Source organism: Haliotis asinina, chromosome 6 (genome assembly GCF_037392515.1).
Source record: "Haliotis asinina isolate JCU_RB_2024 chromosome 6, JCU_Hal_asi_v2, whole genome shotgun sequence".
Lineage (NCBI taxonomy): Eukaryota > Metazoa > Mollusca > Gastropoda > Lepetellida > Haliotidae > Haliotis > Haliotis asinina.
In genome coordinates, this window is record NC_090285.1 from 16,691,511 (window position 1) to 16,705,071 (window position 13,561).

General features: G+C 42.2%; 1 protein-coding gene across 1 annotated transcript in view; it reads left to right on the forward strand.

Annotated features, from left to right (window-relative positions):
- LOC137287291 (synaptonemal complex protein 1-like) overlaps nt 1-12,990 on the forward strand; it is a 48,688-nt gene extending 35,698 nt beyond the window's left edge. The window contains exons 24-31 of the mRNA XM_067819528.1: nt 7,117-7,314; nt 7,992-8,072; nt 8,212-8,283; nt 9,687-9,815; nt 10,122-10,334; nt 10,800-10,985; nt 11,937-12,035; nt 12,560-12,990. Of these exons, the coding sequence (XP_067675629.1) occupies nt 7,117-7,314; nt 7,992-8,072; nt 8,212-8,283; nt 9,687-9,815; nt 10,122-10,334; nt 10,800-10,985; nt 11,937-12,035; nt 12,560-12,739 (1,158 nt within the window). The 3' untranslated portion in view covers nt 12,740-12,990. The remainder of the gene's footprint in view (nt 1-7,116; nt 7,315-7,991; nt 8,073-8,211; nt 8,284-9,686; nt 9,816-10,121; nt 10,335-10,799; nt 10,986-11,936; nt 12,036-12,559) is intronic.
- The last annotated feature ends 571 nt before the right edge of the window (nt 12,991-13,561 follow it).

Genomic DNA, 13,561 nt, shown 5'->3' on the forward strand with positions numbered 1-13,561 from the left:
TCAGGCCCAACACGATAGCCAGGCATTCCTTTTCCGTAATGGAGTACTTCTTTTGTGTTGGGGATAAACTTTTCCCTGCAAAGGAAATCGGGTGTTCTTTGCCATCCTCCCCCTTCTGAGATAGCACAAAGCCTACACATTGTTCCGACGCATCACACGATAAGATGAAGGGTTTAGTGAAGTCTGGGTATGCTAGGATAGGGGCAGACGTGAGTGCTGACTTCAGGGTTGTGAACGCCTGTTCTGCGGTAGTCCTCCAAACATAAGGGGTATCCTTCCGTAGCAGACAGTGTAAAGGCTCGACAATATCAGCATAACCCTTGATGAACTTTCTGTAATATCCTGCCAACCCCAAGAAGGAATGAAGCTCTTTGGTGCATGTGGGTTGAGGGTATGTAACCACACTGTCGACTTTCTCCGGATCCATTGCGACACCCTCTTTTGAAATCACATGCCCCAGGTAGTGAATAGTGGAGAGGGCAAAATGACACTTGGAGGGCTTCAGTCGTAAATTCGCTGTGCGGAGTTTGTCAAAGACTGCCTCCAGGTGCGTCAGATGATCTTCAAACGTTTTGGAGTAAATGAGGAGGTCATCCAAATAGCTAAGGACCGATCTCCACGACATGGAGGAAAACAAGGATGATATAATGAAGGAAAAACAGCTTGGGGCATTGACAAGGCCGAAGGGCATGACCTTAAATTGGTATGTGCCCTCCCCCTGGACGATGAAGGCCGTCTTTTCCTTGCTATCCTCGGCCATGGGTGATATCCTGACATAAGATCCAGGCTTGTGTAATAGCAGGCGTGACTGGTGCCTAAGGACATCAGCGATTGATCGATATTCACCAGAGGCCAATGTTCAACGGTCGTGATACGGTTCAACCGGCGGAAGTCCACGCAAAATCACTAGGAGTACTGGAGCAGCCCAGGGAGAGAAGGATGGTTCGATGATATCATTATCCAACATTTGTTGTAGATGTTTACTAAGTTCCTCTCGTTGGTTTGGATTGACAGGGTAAGGTCGTTGACGCAGTGGTTGATGTGTTCCAGTGTCGATGTGACACTCAAAGAGGTGAGTTCGTCCAAGCTCCGTGATGTCCTTTGCAAATACGTCCCTATGACAGCCAATCAACAACAGAAAAGCATCTTGTTCCCGGGGGGTGAGGTGAGAGTTAGTTAAGTCAATGTCTAAGTCCGCGGCCTGGCGCCGATATTCATCCTGAGTGGTGAGATCCTCTTGTAGTAGTCTGTTCAGTGGTGAGGGGTTGGGTCCCGGGGATGGTGACACCGATGGTGACAGGTCATCCCTGTGGTCAGGGGACCTGGTGACATCTGGGCTGGGTGGCAGTCCCTCATGGGTGACATGTGACATGACACCACTTGACCCTGGTGACAGATCCGCCTCTGTAGTAGGCGCCTTGGGGACAGTTGGCTTGGGGACAGGTGACATCCCCACAGGGGTGGCGACCGGATTGAAAGCGTCCGTCTGTGGTAACAGGTCCTCACTGGTGACAGACGGCTCGGGGACAGTTGACATAGGGACAGTTGACACCAACTCAGAGGCGACGGCGCGATGGTTGACATCCGACCTCGGTGACAGATCCTGGTTGGTGACAGGCAGCTTGGGGACAGATGACAGAGAGACAGGTGACATCGCATCAGTGGTGACGGCGAGATGGTTGACATCTGACCTCGGGGACATATCCTGGCTGGTGACAGACGGATTAGGGACAGATGACAGAGGGACAGGTGACATCACATCAGTGGTGACGACGGGATGGTTGACATCCGACCTCGGTGACAGATCCTGGCCGAGGACAGGCGGCTTGGGGACAGTTGACAGAGGGACAGGTGACATCACATCAGTGGTGACTGCAACATGGTTGACATCCGACCTCGGTGACAGATCCTGGCTGGTGACAGGCGGCTTGGGGACAGTTGAGCTAGGAACAGGTGACAACACATCAGTGGCGACGGCACAGTGGTTGACATCTGAACTAGGTGACAGATCCTGGCTGGTGACAGACGGATAAGGGACAGATGACAGAGGGACAGGTGACATCACATCAGTGGGGACGACGGGATGGTTGATGGTTGAGTCCAGTCCCTCGACGTCGGCATGCATAGGTGGCGCTAACGAGTACCCGTCAGTTATTTGCATTCCCATATCAAAATCACCTTGCAGAGTTTCAAAGTGGGCAACTTCAGTCCCTTTTGTAATGTGTACATGAGTGTCCGTGGGATTGAGAACTTGGAATGGTGCAGAATTGTTGTCAACTGATACCAAGCAATGACAACCAATGACTGAATATAATTGTGCAAGCTTTGGTGAAGGTTTCAGTAGCCCCGTGTGACCAGTTGTGTCAGAGTCGAGTAGTACTGAGAAGCATGCTTCCGCGCGGGGAGGGATAGACAGTGAGTGTGGTGTCCGAGCCGGTGTGGTGGTATACGGTGTGAGAAATGGTGTGGCGGTGAGCCCCTGCTGTAATACTAATTGGCCTTTTGTGAAATCAATCGATGCTGCATGGTCGGTCAAAAAGTCTAATCCCAGTATGACGTCTTGTTGTAACCCGTCAACTACGTAAAATGTTTGGGATAATTTCAAGTGAGCTATCAATACAGGCAATGTGACCACCCCAATGACCGTGAGAGTGGTTCCATCTGCTCCCGTGAGTTTAACACGTGGAGCTGACAGTAACGGAAAAGATCCTTGCATCCCTACTTGGTTGTAACGTTGTGAATTAAGGCACGATGTGGATGCACCTGTGTCAACCAATGCACGCAACTCCTGAGCCCTAATGGATACTGGTATCATGCTGTTTGCTAAGTGTACACTATTGATGGTGTGAAGTGATGGCACCACGATCGGTGGGGGAGAGGGAGAGCGTACTTGTACCGGGAGAGGGGAACTCCGAGGTTCCGTAACATAAGTTGCTTGTGGGTCGGCTGTACCATGTGTAGCCGCCGTGTAGTGCTGGTCAGATACGGTACTGAGAGGTTCGTCTACGGGCGGAGGGGGTTCGGGGGGAGTACGGTTTCCCATTTCGGCCGGCAACCTGTCCTGGTCATGTTTCATTTGCGGAGGAGGGGTGCCCGGGGGCTCTGTAATGGGTCGCCCCAAGGTTTGATGGCTGAGTGATAAGACGGCTGATGGGGCAGGGGCGAAAGGAGAGGAATCCGGGATTGGAGTGTGGTCTACACGTGCCGGCACCATGGCTGGGGGCTTATTGCCTGGTTGGGGTTTGGACGAACTGGTTGTACTTTGGTATGTCGGGCTGTCTAAACGTTGCGAGGAATGAGTTGGGAATGGGATTTCGTTATGCCCGAGATACTGTGTGTTTTGGTTATGGGCTCTCCCCCAGTCTCTGTGTAGTCATGCGGTGGGTTGGCGGACTTGACACCACCGAGCTATATGACCTTGTTGATTGCACCGGTAGCAAGTAATCAGTCTGGCTCTACATTCACGGGGGTGGAAGTGAAACATACCACAACCCTTACATGTGAACGGGCGTCTGTCCTGTAATGGATTTCGAATACCATAAGAATTTCCCGGTTTATTGGCGTAGTTTCCCAATGGGGCAAAACGGACATTGCGACTATTTGTACTTCTCCCGGTGTTCTGGTTGTTGTTCTGCGGGCGATAGGGCATTTGTTGTGTATGTGTAGGTGTGAACTGTGGACTGTACATGGTTGGCTGTGGATTTGCTGTCGATGGCTCTGGGAGCATGTGAGTGTTCTGCTGTGTTTGATGGTGTAAGTACTGACTCAAATCAACTACATTTACTGGTTGTAGTGGAGGCTGTTTGGTATGAGTTGTAAGTTCATCCACCTGTTCGCTCAATAGGTGGATGGCCTGCATGACTTTAGATTCGTCCTCAGGGGACCCAGTAGCATCAGCAATTTCTGCACTCTGTACAACTTCGGCGAGGGTAGTGTGTGGCCTAGTTAATACAAAGCGTTTGACATTCTGGCATGCGTTTCTAAGAACGAGATCCCTGACAAAATCATCATTGTTCCGGCCGATCAAGGCTGCCTGATGCCTGACCGCCTGTAAGAAGTCAGCGAAGGGTGCGGATGGTTTTTGTTTCCTGTCTATGAGGTCATTTGCTCTCTTTAACATGACAATAGAATTTGGAGCATAACGCTGCAGGAAAGTTTTCTTCAAGGCTGGCCAGGAACACTGGTCCTTGGCCAAAGTCCCGTCAAACCAGTGTGAGGCCTGCGAGGACAGATATAAAGGGAATAGTTCCTTCTTTTCCTCATCTGTATAACCATGCACCTTACAGTATCGCTCAAACTTTCTTAACCAACCTTCAGCTGCAAGCGGGTCCCTACCATCAAAATGGCTCATTGGTACTGCAGATAAGGAGACGGCTCGGGTAAATGATTGAGCTGGGTTTACTGTGGGGACGGACTGCGCACTGGTGCCATTTGTCGTGGCCATACTAGACTGATACGTGGGTGGGGCGGGGCCACCTTGAACCACTGCAGCTGTGTGGGTCACTGGTGTACTGAAGATATCCGTGTGTAATAATTGGGGACCGGCCATTGGAGACGAGAAGGGTGACCATTCGACTGGCATTGGGGGGCGATTGGGACTGGCGTTACTAGATGTTGTGGTCGTAGTGCAAGAGGACATGACCGGTGTGGTGTCAACAATAGCGGCAGGGCTCTCGAAGTCAGATGGGACGGTCTTACTACTCGGAAGTGGGGAAGCAAATAAAGTAGACCAATTGGAAGATGTAACTACAGGAGACAGGCATTGGTGATTGACAGGACGTACAGAGATGGATTTCCGCTACCGTTAGGGGTTAGAGGCATGATTATCTCAAAGATCTCGTTCTTTTACAAGTATATAGCAAAGGCGAAATTGGCTTACCTAGGTGTGCTCAATCCTGCCGAATGCGCACTATTTGATATACCGGTAGTCTAAACGTCTCACAACAGTTTCTGTCACTTTCCTATAAGTTCATAGTCACATAAAGTTCGGAGTAGTGCTTCCTTGGCGTCCCACTGTTCTGTACTGTCCGGTCCTCCTGTGGTTCCTGTGATCTGGTGTCGTCCTCCTGCCTTCCTCAGTAGCTGCGGCCCTCTCCCTTGACCAGTTGCGTTGGTGGTGTTGCCCTTCCTCGGACAGTCCCAACGTCCCCGTTTGCACCTGAATTTACTAGTGTTTACAATTTAAGCAGCCAAGCGTCACTCTGCTTAATGCAAGTTGCCGTGTGTGCACCCGCTGCACAGCACTTTACGCCTCTCAACAGTTTAAGCAGCCAAACGTCACTCTGCTTAATGTGATTTGCCGTGTGTGCACCCGCTGCACAGCACTTTACGCCTCTCAACAGTTTAAGCAGCCAAACGTCGCTCTGCTTAATGTGATTTGCCGTGTGTGCACCCGCTGCACTGCACTTTACGCCTCTCAACAGTTTAAGCAGCCAAAAGTCGCTCTGCCTAATGCAAATTGCCGTGTGTGCACCCGCTGCACCGCTCTCTACGCCTCTCAACAGTTTAAGCAGCAAAACGTCACTCTGCTCAATGCAAATTGCTGTGTGTGCACCCGCTGCACAGCACTTTTTCTCTGAATGTCTGTACTCACAATTCTGGGAAGTTACCCCCCATCTCCACCATGTCTCCAAGGTGTGTGGAATCAGGTCTGTTAGCTGCCAGATAGGTGACGTTTACCTGGTCGAATTCCGTACCTGCGATGGACGGGCCCTTACCCGAACTACGGTATACCCCCGTACTTCGGTCCTGACGATAGGGGATGTGCGAGAGGTACAATGTCAGTACCCGGGGGCCCTTGGAGCTTTACCGTAGTTCCTCCAGCAACCACAAGACGATGATCTTCGTTCAATAGTTTATTTGGAACAGTGATGCTGGACAACCCACTCTATGGTCACTCTATAAGACTTCAGCCGCAAAGCTTCCGTCTTAAGCCAAATGCTGGTGCCTTTTAAGATAGTTCTTCCGACGATTCCTTGTGACCAAACACCAAGAGTGGGAGCGCACCAGACTCCCGACCCTAGGCTTTGCTACCGCTTAAAGCTGGGTCCCTACGTCACAGCCAACGCCCTCTTCTTTTTGCCCATTGGTCAAAAACCCCTAACCCTGCATACTTTTTCACTCCCCCATCCTTATTCCGTACTCCCAATACCATATTTGTAAAGCTGTGAGGTGGATTCCAAGAAACCCAAAGTATCTACCTCCTAACCATATATGTCCCGTGGAATACTACGAACTGCTGCCGAGGTCCCCGGACAAGTTGCTCCATCTTGATAGCACCGTCCCTATCCTTTTTCCTAACCTATGAGTCATCTCGCCTTGCCCCCACTAAGTTCTAACGACCTACTTTCATGCTTATTTCCTCCACAGCCGATTACCTACCTCTCCTGCATTGTATATGTTTTCTACCTCACTGGCCTTTATCTATTATTTCCCATTCTAAATATACTATTAGTACCCCTTGATCACTTATTATTAATAACATCATTCCTAGATCTAAATATTATAACCACAATAATAATTCCTTGCCCATGATTCGCTATTATCATAATAATCATAATTCCATGCCTCTGATACTTGAATACAGTAAACTACAGTGTAACATACACTCTTCTGATGAACTGATGTATATAACTGTTTCTTTTGTCAGGACACTTGCTCTGTATCCAATGCATAAAACAAACTATGGTTATAACAAAGGTAAAATTATCGATGGGGATCTGACTTATTCAACACTTTTATCAGAAATATGCCATGGTACTCCTTATAATAAGAAGAGCCTGTTTGTTTTCAAAACAGGTCAAGAAGTATTTATTAAAGGTGGATGAAACAATGTTCATGATCAATTATTATGGTTTGAAATTCCTTGTAATAATGTGTGAGTAGCACTGTTAAAATAAGTCACTTAAGGAACACCTTGGAAACATATAAAAAAATATTTCCTTCTGGAAGTGTGTTATTAGTTACAAGCAAAGAGACATGTATTTTCTTCAAGTTAGTTCAAGTATGCTGAAGAAACACAATGTAAAACATGTTGCTTATTGTAGTTGTGTTTGTTGGATCTACTGGACATTGCATGTGGCTCATTCATTTAACAGCTTACAAAATGTTTTGCAGATGGAAGATATGAAAGTCAAACTAGAGAGTAGTTTAATGGAGAAAAAAGACGCAGAGGAGCGATGTGAATTCCAGCTTTCACAGATGATGGCTACCATGGAAAAGTACAAACAAGAAAATGGCAAGATTGTCCAGCAGAAGGAAAAAGAGCTTGAACTGTTACGATCAAAATCTGATCAGTTCACGTCTTTGAAACAGGTGTTTTCTCTCTTTTCCTCACTGACACTTGAATGTTTTCCTTGTGCTTGATATATTATGACATGAATCATAATGGACATTGTTAATGATAATTACCATGATTACTGATTTAGACAATACTGCAACAGAAATGCCTTTCAGTATGTATCATAAAACAATAAATTAAGATGCTTTGATTGGTTCTCAGATATGATAAGAATTCATCTGTTTACTTGCCAAACAAATTGTAGCTGTAGTAATCTCATGAGTTTTTTTAACAGCAGTGACAATAATTATACTACTGTTTAAGCGTTACATTTATCAGTTCTTTCAGATTAATTGATTTGGTCTCACTTGGAACATAATATTGTTTTTTTGAAAACTGTTGTTTAAGGTGTATTAATTTGGATGATAGAACTTTAAGTTCACTGAATGTGTGATATTAAGAGAAAATTGAACATCTGACATTTTCAAATAAACTTGCACACATTGCTTACCTTAGTAAACATTAATGGTTTTTATCTTTTTATTTTGCTTGCTCATTTTTGTCTCATTTCTGATATTCAGTGTATTATTGAGAAGCCTCCCTCTTGAAAAACTTAAATTTTGTTTGTGGAATCTTTTAGATTGCAGTGTCATGAAAAACTTTGCATATCTAACCTTTCACTGTAATAATTACTCAAATGAAAATATTTCAGCAAAATGATGAGCAATGTGGAGAGATGAAGAAAGAACTAGAAGAAATAAAAATAAATTTGGACAAGGAAATATCTGAGAAGGTGATCAAAACATTTTTTTATCTCCAGATGAGTTACAAAGACAAAGAAATTGGTCAAAGAATTGATGGATATAAATTTAAGACAAAGCTATCATCTTTCTGCTTATAATGAGCCGCTGACAATTTTATTCCATTCACAGAATGAAATTTTGTCTCAATTGTCACAACAAAGGAAGAAAACGGAGAACATGGAAAAGAAATTTGGACAGAAGGTAATAAGGCTGTTACGGTACACTTGCATATTTGGTGAATCAAACTACAGCCCTCCATGAATTCAATTCGTTATTTGTGGTATCAAAACTGAATATAAATGACTATTTACATTTTGAATGGAGCATGTTTTACTTGAGCCCTTGCATCCTTTTTCAAAGTGAGATATGCAGGAATGGAACATGTACTAGCCTTGCAGTACTGCAAGCAATGTTTGTTTGCAATGGCTACATATGGTACTATGGACTATAACTATTAGTCTATTACATACCAAATTTGAGTGTCATGTGAGATCATTGGTTATTAGTATATTACTATGACAAATTAACAGTCAACATGGGGGTTCCATATTGTGCAGCAATCACTTAACTACAAAATTGTATTCATGAATAATTATTCCTATTCGTTACCAAATATTCGTAATACATATATTCGCCACATAGTGTATTTGTTGCAGCCCTAGAAGGTAAGGGAAATTTTGATTTGACAGCTAAGTTCTGACTTGTTGATTAAATCCTGTAATCCAGAGATGTTTATTTGTCTGATTTTGGTTTGAGTGTGCTGACTTACTTGTTTATCATAAGAGTTTGCAACATGACATTTATGGAACAGACTTGATTTGTCTCAGATGTATTCCATCAAAGGTACATTTATTATCATCTTACCTCACACATAAATGAGCTAAGCGCTCTTCTATTATTTTCAATGTAAAAGAGTTACAAGTGAGGTACATTGCAGTGTACCCTACTAACAATGGCAACTCATTTGGAACTCATTTCATGATAGTACTTCTTTATTGCGAATGACTTTGAATCACACATACTATTAATGCATGGAAATTACTGATGTCTTCCAAATGCAAATCGATGGAAGGGACATAACTCTTAAGTTTGTTTTTCTCATGTTGTCTGCAATTTTATCGATGGCTACACAGAGATTTGCCTTGCATTCCAATAAATAGATTTTGACAAAACGTTCAAATGCAGTCCCTGTGAATATTAAGAAGTGGAATTACACCAGTGATTTTACTAGGACAATACCTGCGGAAAAAAACAGCAAGGTTTCAATTCGTTTGATTTGCACAGGATGGTGAAGTGTACTATACACATGCTTCAAACAGTTCAGAATTAAGATTGAGGTGTTTGGGAAGACAAATACGGTGTTCACTGGCTCTTCAGGGTCCATGGGTTGATGGACCCTCAATATGTTCCCCTTGCCCTTGGGGCTGATCGAACAGAAACAAACAACAAATGTACATCAACCCATGTTCCCCTCATAACCAGTGAACAACTTATATCGTTGCAATATTACATGTTTACATGTTCATATTACTGGTACTTGTATATGTATTCAGATTACTGGTATATGTATTTATAACCATGATATAAACTCCCTTCTCTTACAGGAGACTAAAATATCTCAGCTGCAGGACGAGATAAGGACCATGAAGCAGTCCAGACAGAAGAAGCGTACATCAAGTGCTCTTACACAGACAAGCCCAATGTCATCACCTGCAGCAATCGTAAACCCTCCTGTTGGTATTTTTACCTGTTACTCATTTTCCAAGTGCTGTATAAACACAGATATCAAATATACATGTTGCAATTTGGCGGGATTCAGAACATATGTTTAATGGCCTTTGCACTTTGACCATGCTCCTAAATTCTCAATAAATGGATACCCCTGCACTATTAATACATTATCCACTTAGAATTACATGACATATAAAGCTGAACCATCAAAATCTTATTTCCACTAACCTTTCATATGAAACATTATCTGTTTTCTTTGGCTGAGATTAAGTTTATGGCCAGATCAGCTATACTGGTTTGTTCTTTAGGCAACAACACCACAAGTGTCAAAGCGAGACAGCTCACCCAATAGCCCACAAACAAGGACACCTCAAAGTGCACTGAAGACTCCACAGAGAAGTATTTTGCGGAATGTGAATTCAGTATCAAAGAGGAGGAAGGTTGCCTTTGTGTCACATGATGATTCAGGAAACCACTCGGCATCAGACTCAGATTCTTCGACAGAATTGATGGAGGTTGAGGTATTTGTAATCTAAACTGGATATCCTCACATTGATCAGAGCTCAAATTCCGGTCATAAGCATGAATGGTAATCTAGTAGCATCGGTCAGTCTTGTCTCTAATAATACATGACACGAGTTGCTTGTGTTGAGGTAATCCCCCTTTCCTTCAATCTCAATTCTAGACTGATATCATAAATCTTTACTATAGCAGAGATACATGATGCTGGAAATTACAGTTGACTCATTACATCTAATTCAAGTAATGCCATATCATATTTCGTTCCCTTCTGACTTTCTTGGTGTAAATGTTCTGCTAATTGTTGAACAACTACCTCTTGGTTAAAAATAATGGTATTAAGTATGTAATTGTTAAAAAGAATCCAATGAAGCTATTATTATACGTTAGATTCCATCATGGTCCAGCATATATGTTACATTGATTATGGATGTGGTATGGTGCAGTATTATTGTTACTTCTTGTAGCTGGAGAATATTGATGTAAGGCAGATGAAAAATACCATAACTACACCAGTCTTGATCCGCCCATCACCTAAAGTGAAACTATCTCCAAAGGCAGCAACACCTGAGATGAAAATTGAGACAACACAGAAAACACCTCTTGTTAGAATCCCGCGAGGTCCACCTGTTAAGCCCAAGGAGAAAAGAGAGGTAAAGTTTCATAAACTACAGCTCCTTTGTCCAATATTATACAGTAACTAACTGAATCATTAGTTAAACACAACTGGGCATGTTATCCAATATCATCTGAATTTTAACAATTATAAAAGAATCCATGTAGCCACATGTTCTGTACAGAAGTTTAACTGTGGTGACAGTGAAAAATGTGTTGAATTAAAACTAAAACCTTACATCAAGTCTCATATTGTTTTTTTCAGTGAAAAATTAATAGGTTTTGAGACAGTACCATTTATGTTATTCTATACATATTACATATCTCCAATCATGTAGCAGAACAGATAGAAGTATAACATAAACCAATAAAAAGTACTTTTGATCAAGGGTAAAATAAAGTGCTTAGGTATTCGATAAATGTTCCTGAGGTGGTCCTGTATGACATGATAACCTGGCATTTCAAATAGTTTGGTGTATGTGCAAAAGGATAAGGGAACTGATAACACATGCTATATGCAGGTGTTCTCCCTCTTACGCATTTAGTTGTTGAATATCCTTTTACATATGGTTATTCTAAGACATATTGTACTGGATATGTTGTATGATGATTTGGTCATATTGCAAACAGTAGTGTTAAAGAACAGTCACCCCTCATAACCAAATAAATCATCACACTCTGTCAGATATGTTAGAATTGTTGTTTTTCCATTAATGCAGATCAACCTGGATGAAACTTCTCATTCTTTATTCTTGTCATTGTTATGTGCTGACCTGATAACAATGACAATGTCAGCTCAAACTCAATGGCTGTTATTCATGTAATGATCAATCTTCATGGCATCACAACTTGAATCTGCATCTACTTGAGGGAGCTCCATATACTTTTGACCATTTTGCTATAGACTGGCTTTGAGTTGTAAGAATGGTGTTGGGTGTCAAACTAAATAAAAGTGAAAACAAATGAACATTAAATTAAATACATTGCAGGTATCAAAATGTGCCATGCATGAAGAGAGGGAGAAATTTAGAGAACTCTTTCCAGACCAATATGGAGAATTGATTGGCAGAAGGGAAAATACACAAAAGGTACTACATCTGAACTTATGTACATCATACAAAAACGAATTTGCTGCCCATGAAAACTTTCAGGCCATCTTCAAGGTTGTCTGCTGGTATGATTTTGTTTCCTTTATGTGACATTTGTAAAGGCTGTTACTCAGATGAAGCAGTACAGGGGTATAGCTGAGATGAGGTCATTGCCAATCATTGTAATAGGTTATCAAGAATCCAATATTAGGAAAAGGAAAATGCTTATAAAGAGACATCTAAAAGGGGATAAATACATAATTGCAGCAGTTATTGGCAGTAAGTTCAAACTATATGATATTGTAAAACAATTTTACAAAAGTGTCCTGCTGCTTTCAAAATATTAGTTCAGTAGGCATATTTATATTTATGTTAACATTATGATAAGTCTTGTCCATTGTTGATACAAACCCAGTTTGTGATTCCATGTTTCATTTGTATTTATGTTTACTGCATGCTTAATGTTTATAGTTCTACATGTAACCTAACTCTTGTATACATTAACGATACCAATGAATGTTCAGTTTCAGATGCAGGTAAACAAACAACCAGCTCATGTCAGACACACTCCTTCCAAGAATACCACAAAGTTTTTCAAAGAATCCCCTAGGGAAAGGCTGTACCAAAAAACCAAGAAGGGCGAAAAAGATGATATAGCCTGGTTTGATTTAGACTCAGTATTTGGATTTGGTCCTGAAGATTAATTTTTGCATCATTTTTAATTTGGTTGCTTTGTACAGGTTGGCTAAATGCTTGAACCTACCCGCCAACATTGATCATTTGATTATACACTTGTGGGATGATTTGTTTACATCACTACATAATGTAAAGATGAATCCATTATTATCTTTAAGTCATGACATACATGTCATGGTTATTGCAAAACTGTTGTTGTTATGAGCACCCAGTGTGCTTTATGTTTTGTTTGTAATAGAGTGAGATAAAGATTTGGATTCCCCAGCCTGATAAATTGATTTACACAATTTTTAATGATTTAAATATGAAACATCTATGATGAGTACTGGTACTTACTAATACCCTGTCTACAATTTCTTTGTGGTTTGTCAAAACATGAAGACTATTGTTCATATTTGCATTTGTTGACTTCATAAATCATTGTTGATATTTCCTGCTTTCTAGCTTATTTTGTCACAAGACTCATCCACTAATGGCTACAATAGCAAACTTTGAATACATGATGCCTTCCAGAAACTGGCCAGAGGAAGCCTATGTTCTATTTAGGATTACACTTCCTCAGTTACCGGTAAAGACAGATTTTAGTACTTTTCATGTTTGATTCCACATGGGATTCAAGACCATACTCTCTGTAACCTTCATAAACTTGGCATTTGCTGCCTCAACTCTAAAAAGTACTGGTGTTTGTATTTTGCTGAGAAACTGTAATTCATAAGTTAACATGTTACATTTGACCACTGTGCTTATTCACAGCTTTTAGGCAATGGAAGCTATGCCAGTGTACACTTGACAGAGGGGTACACAAAGAATGTTATCTAGACCACCACAAA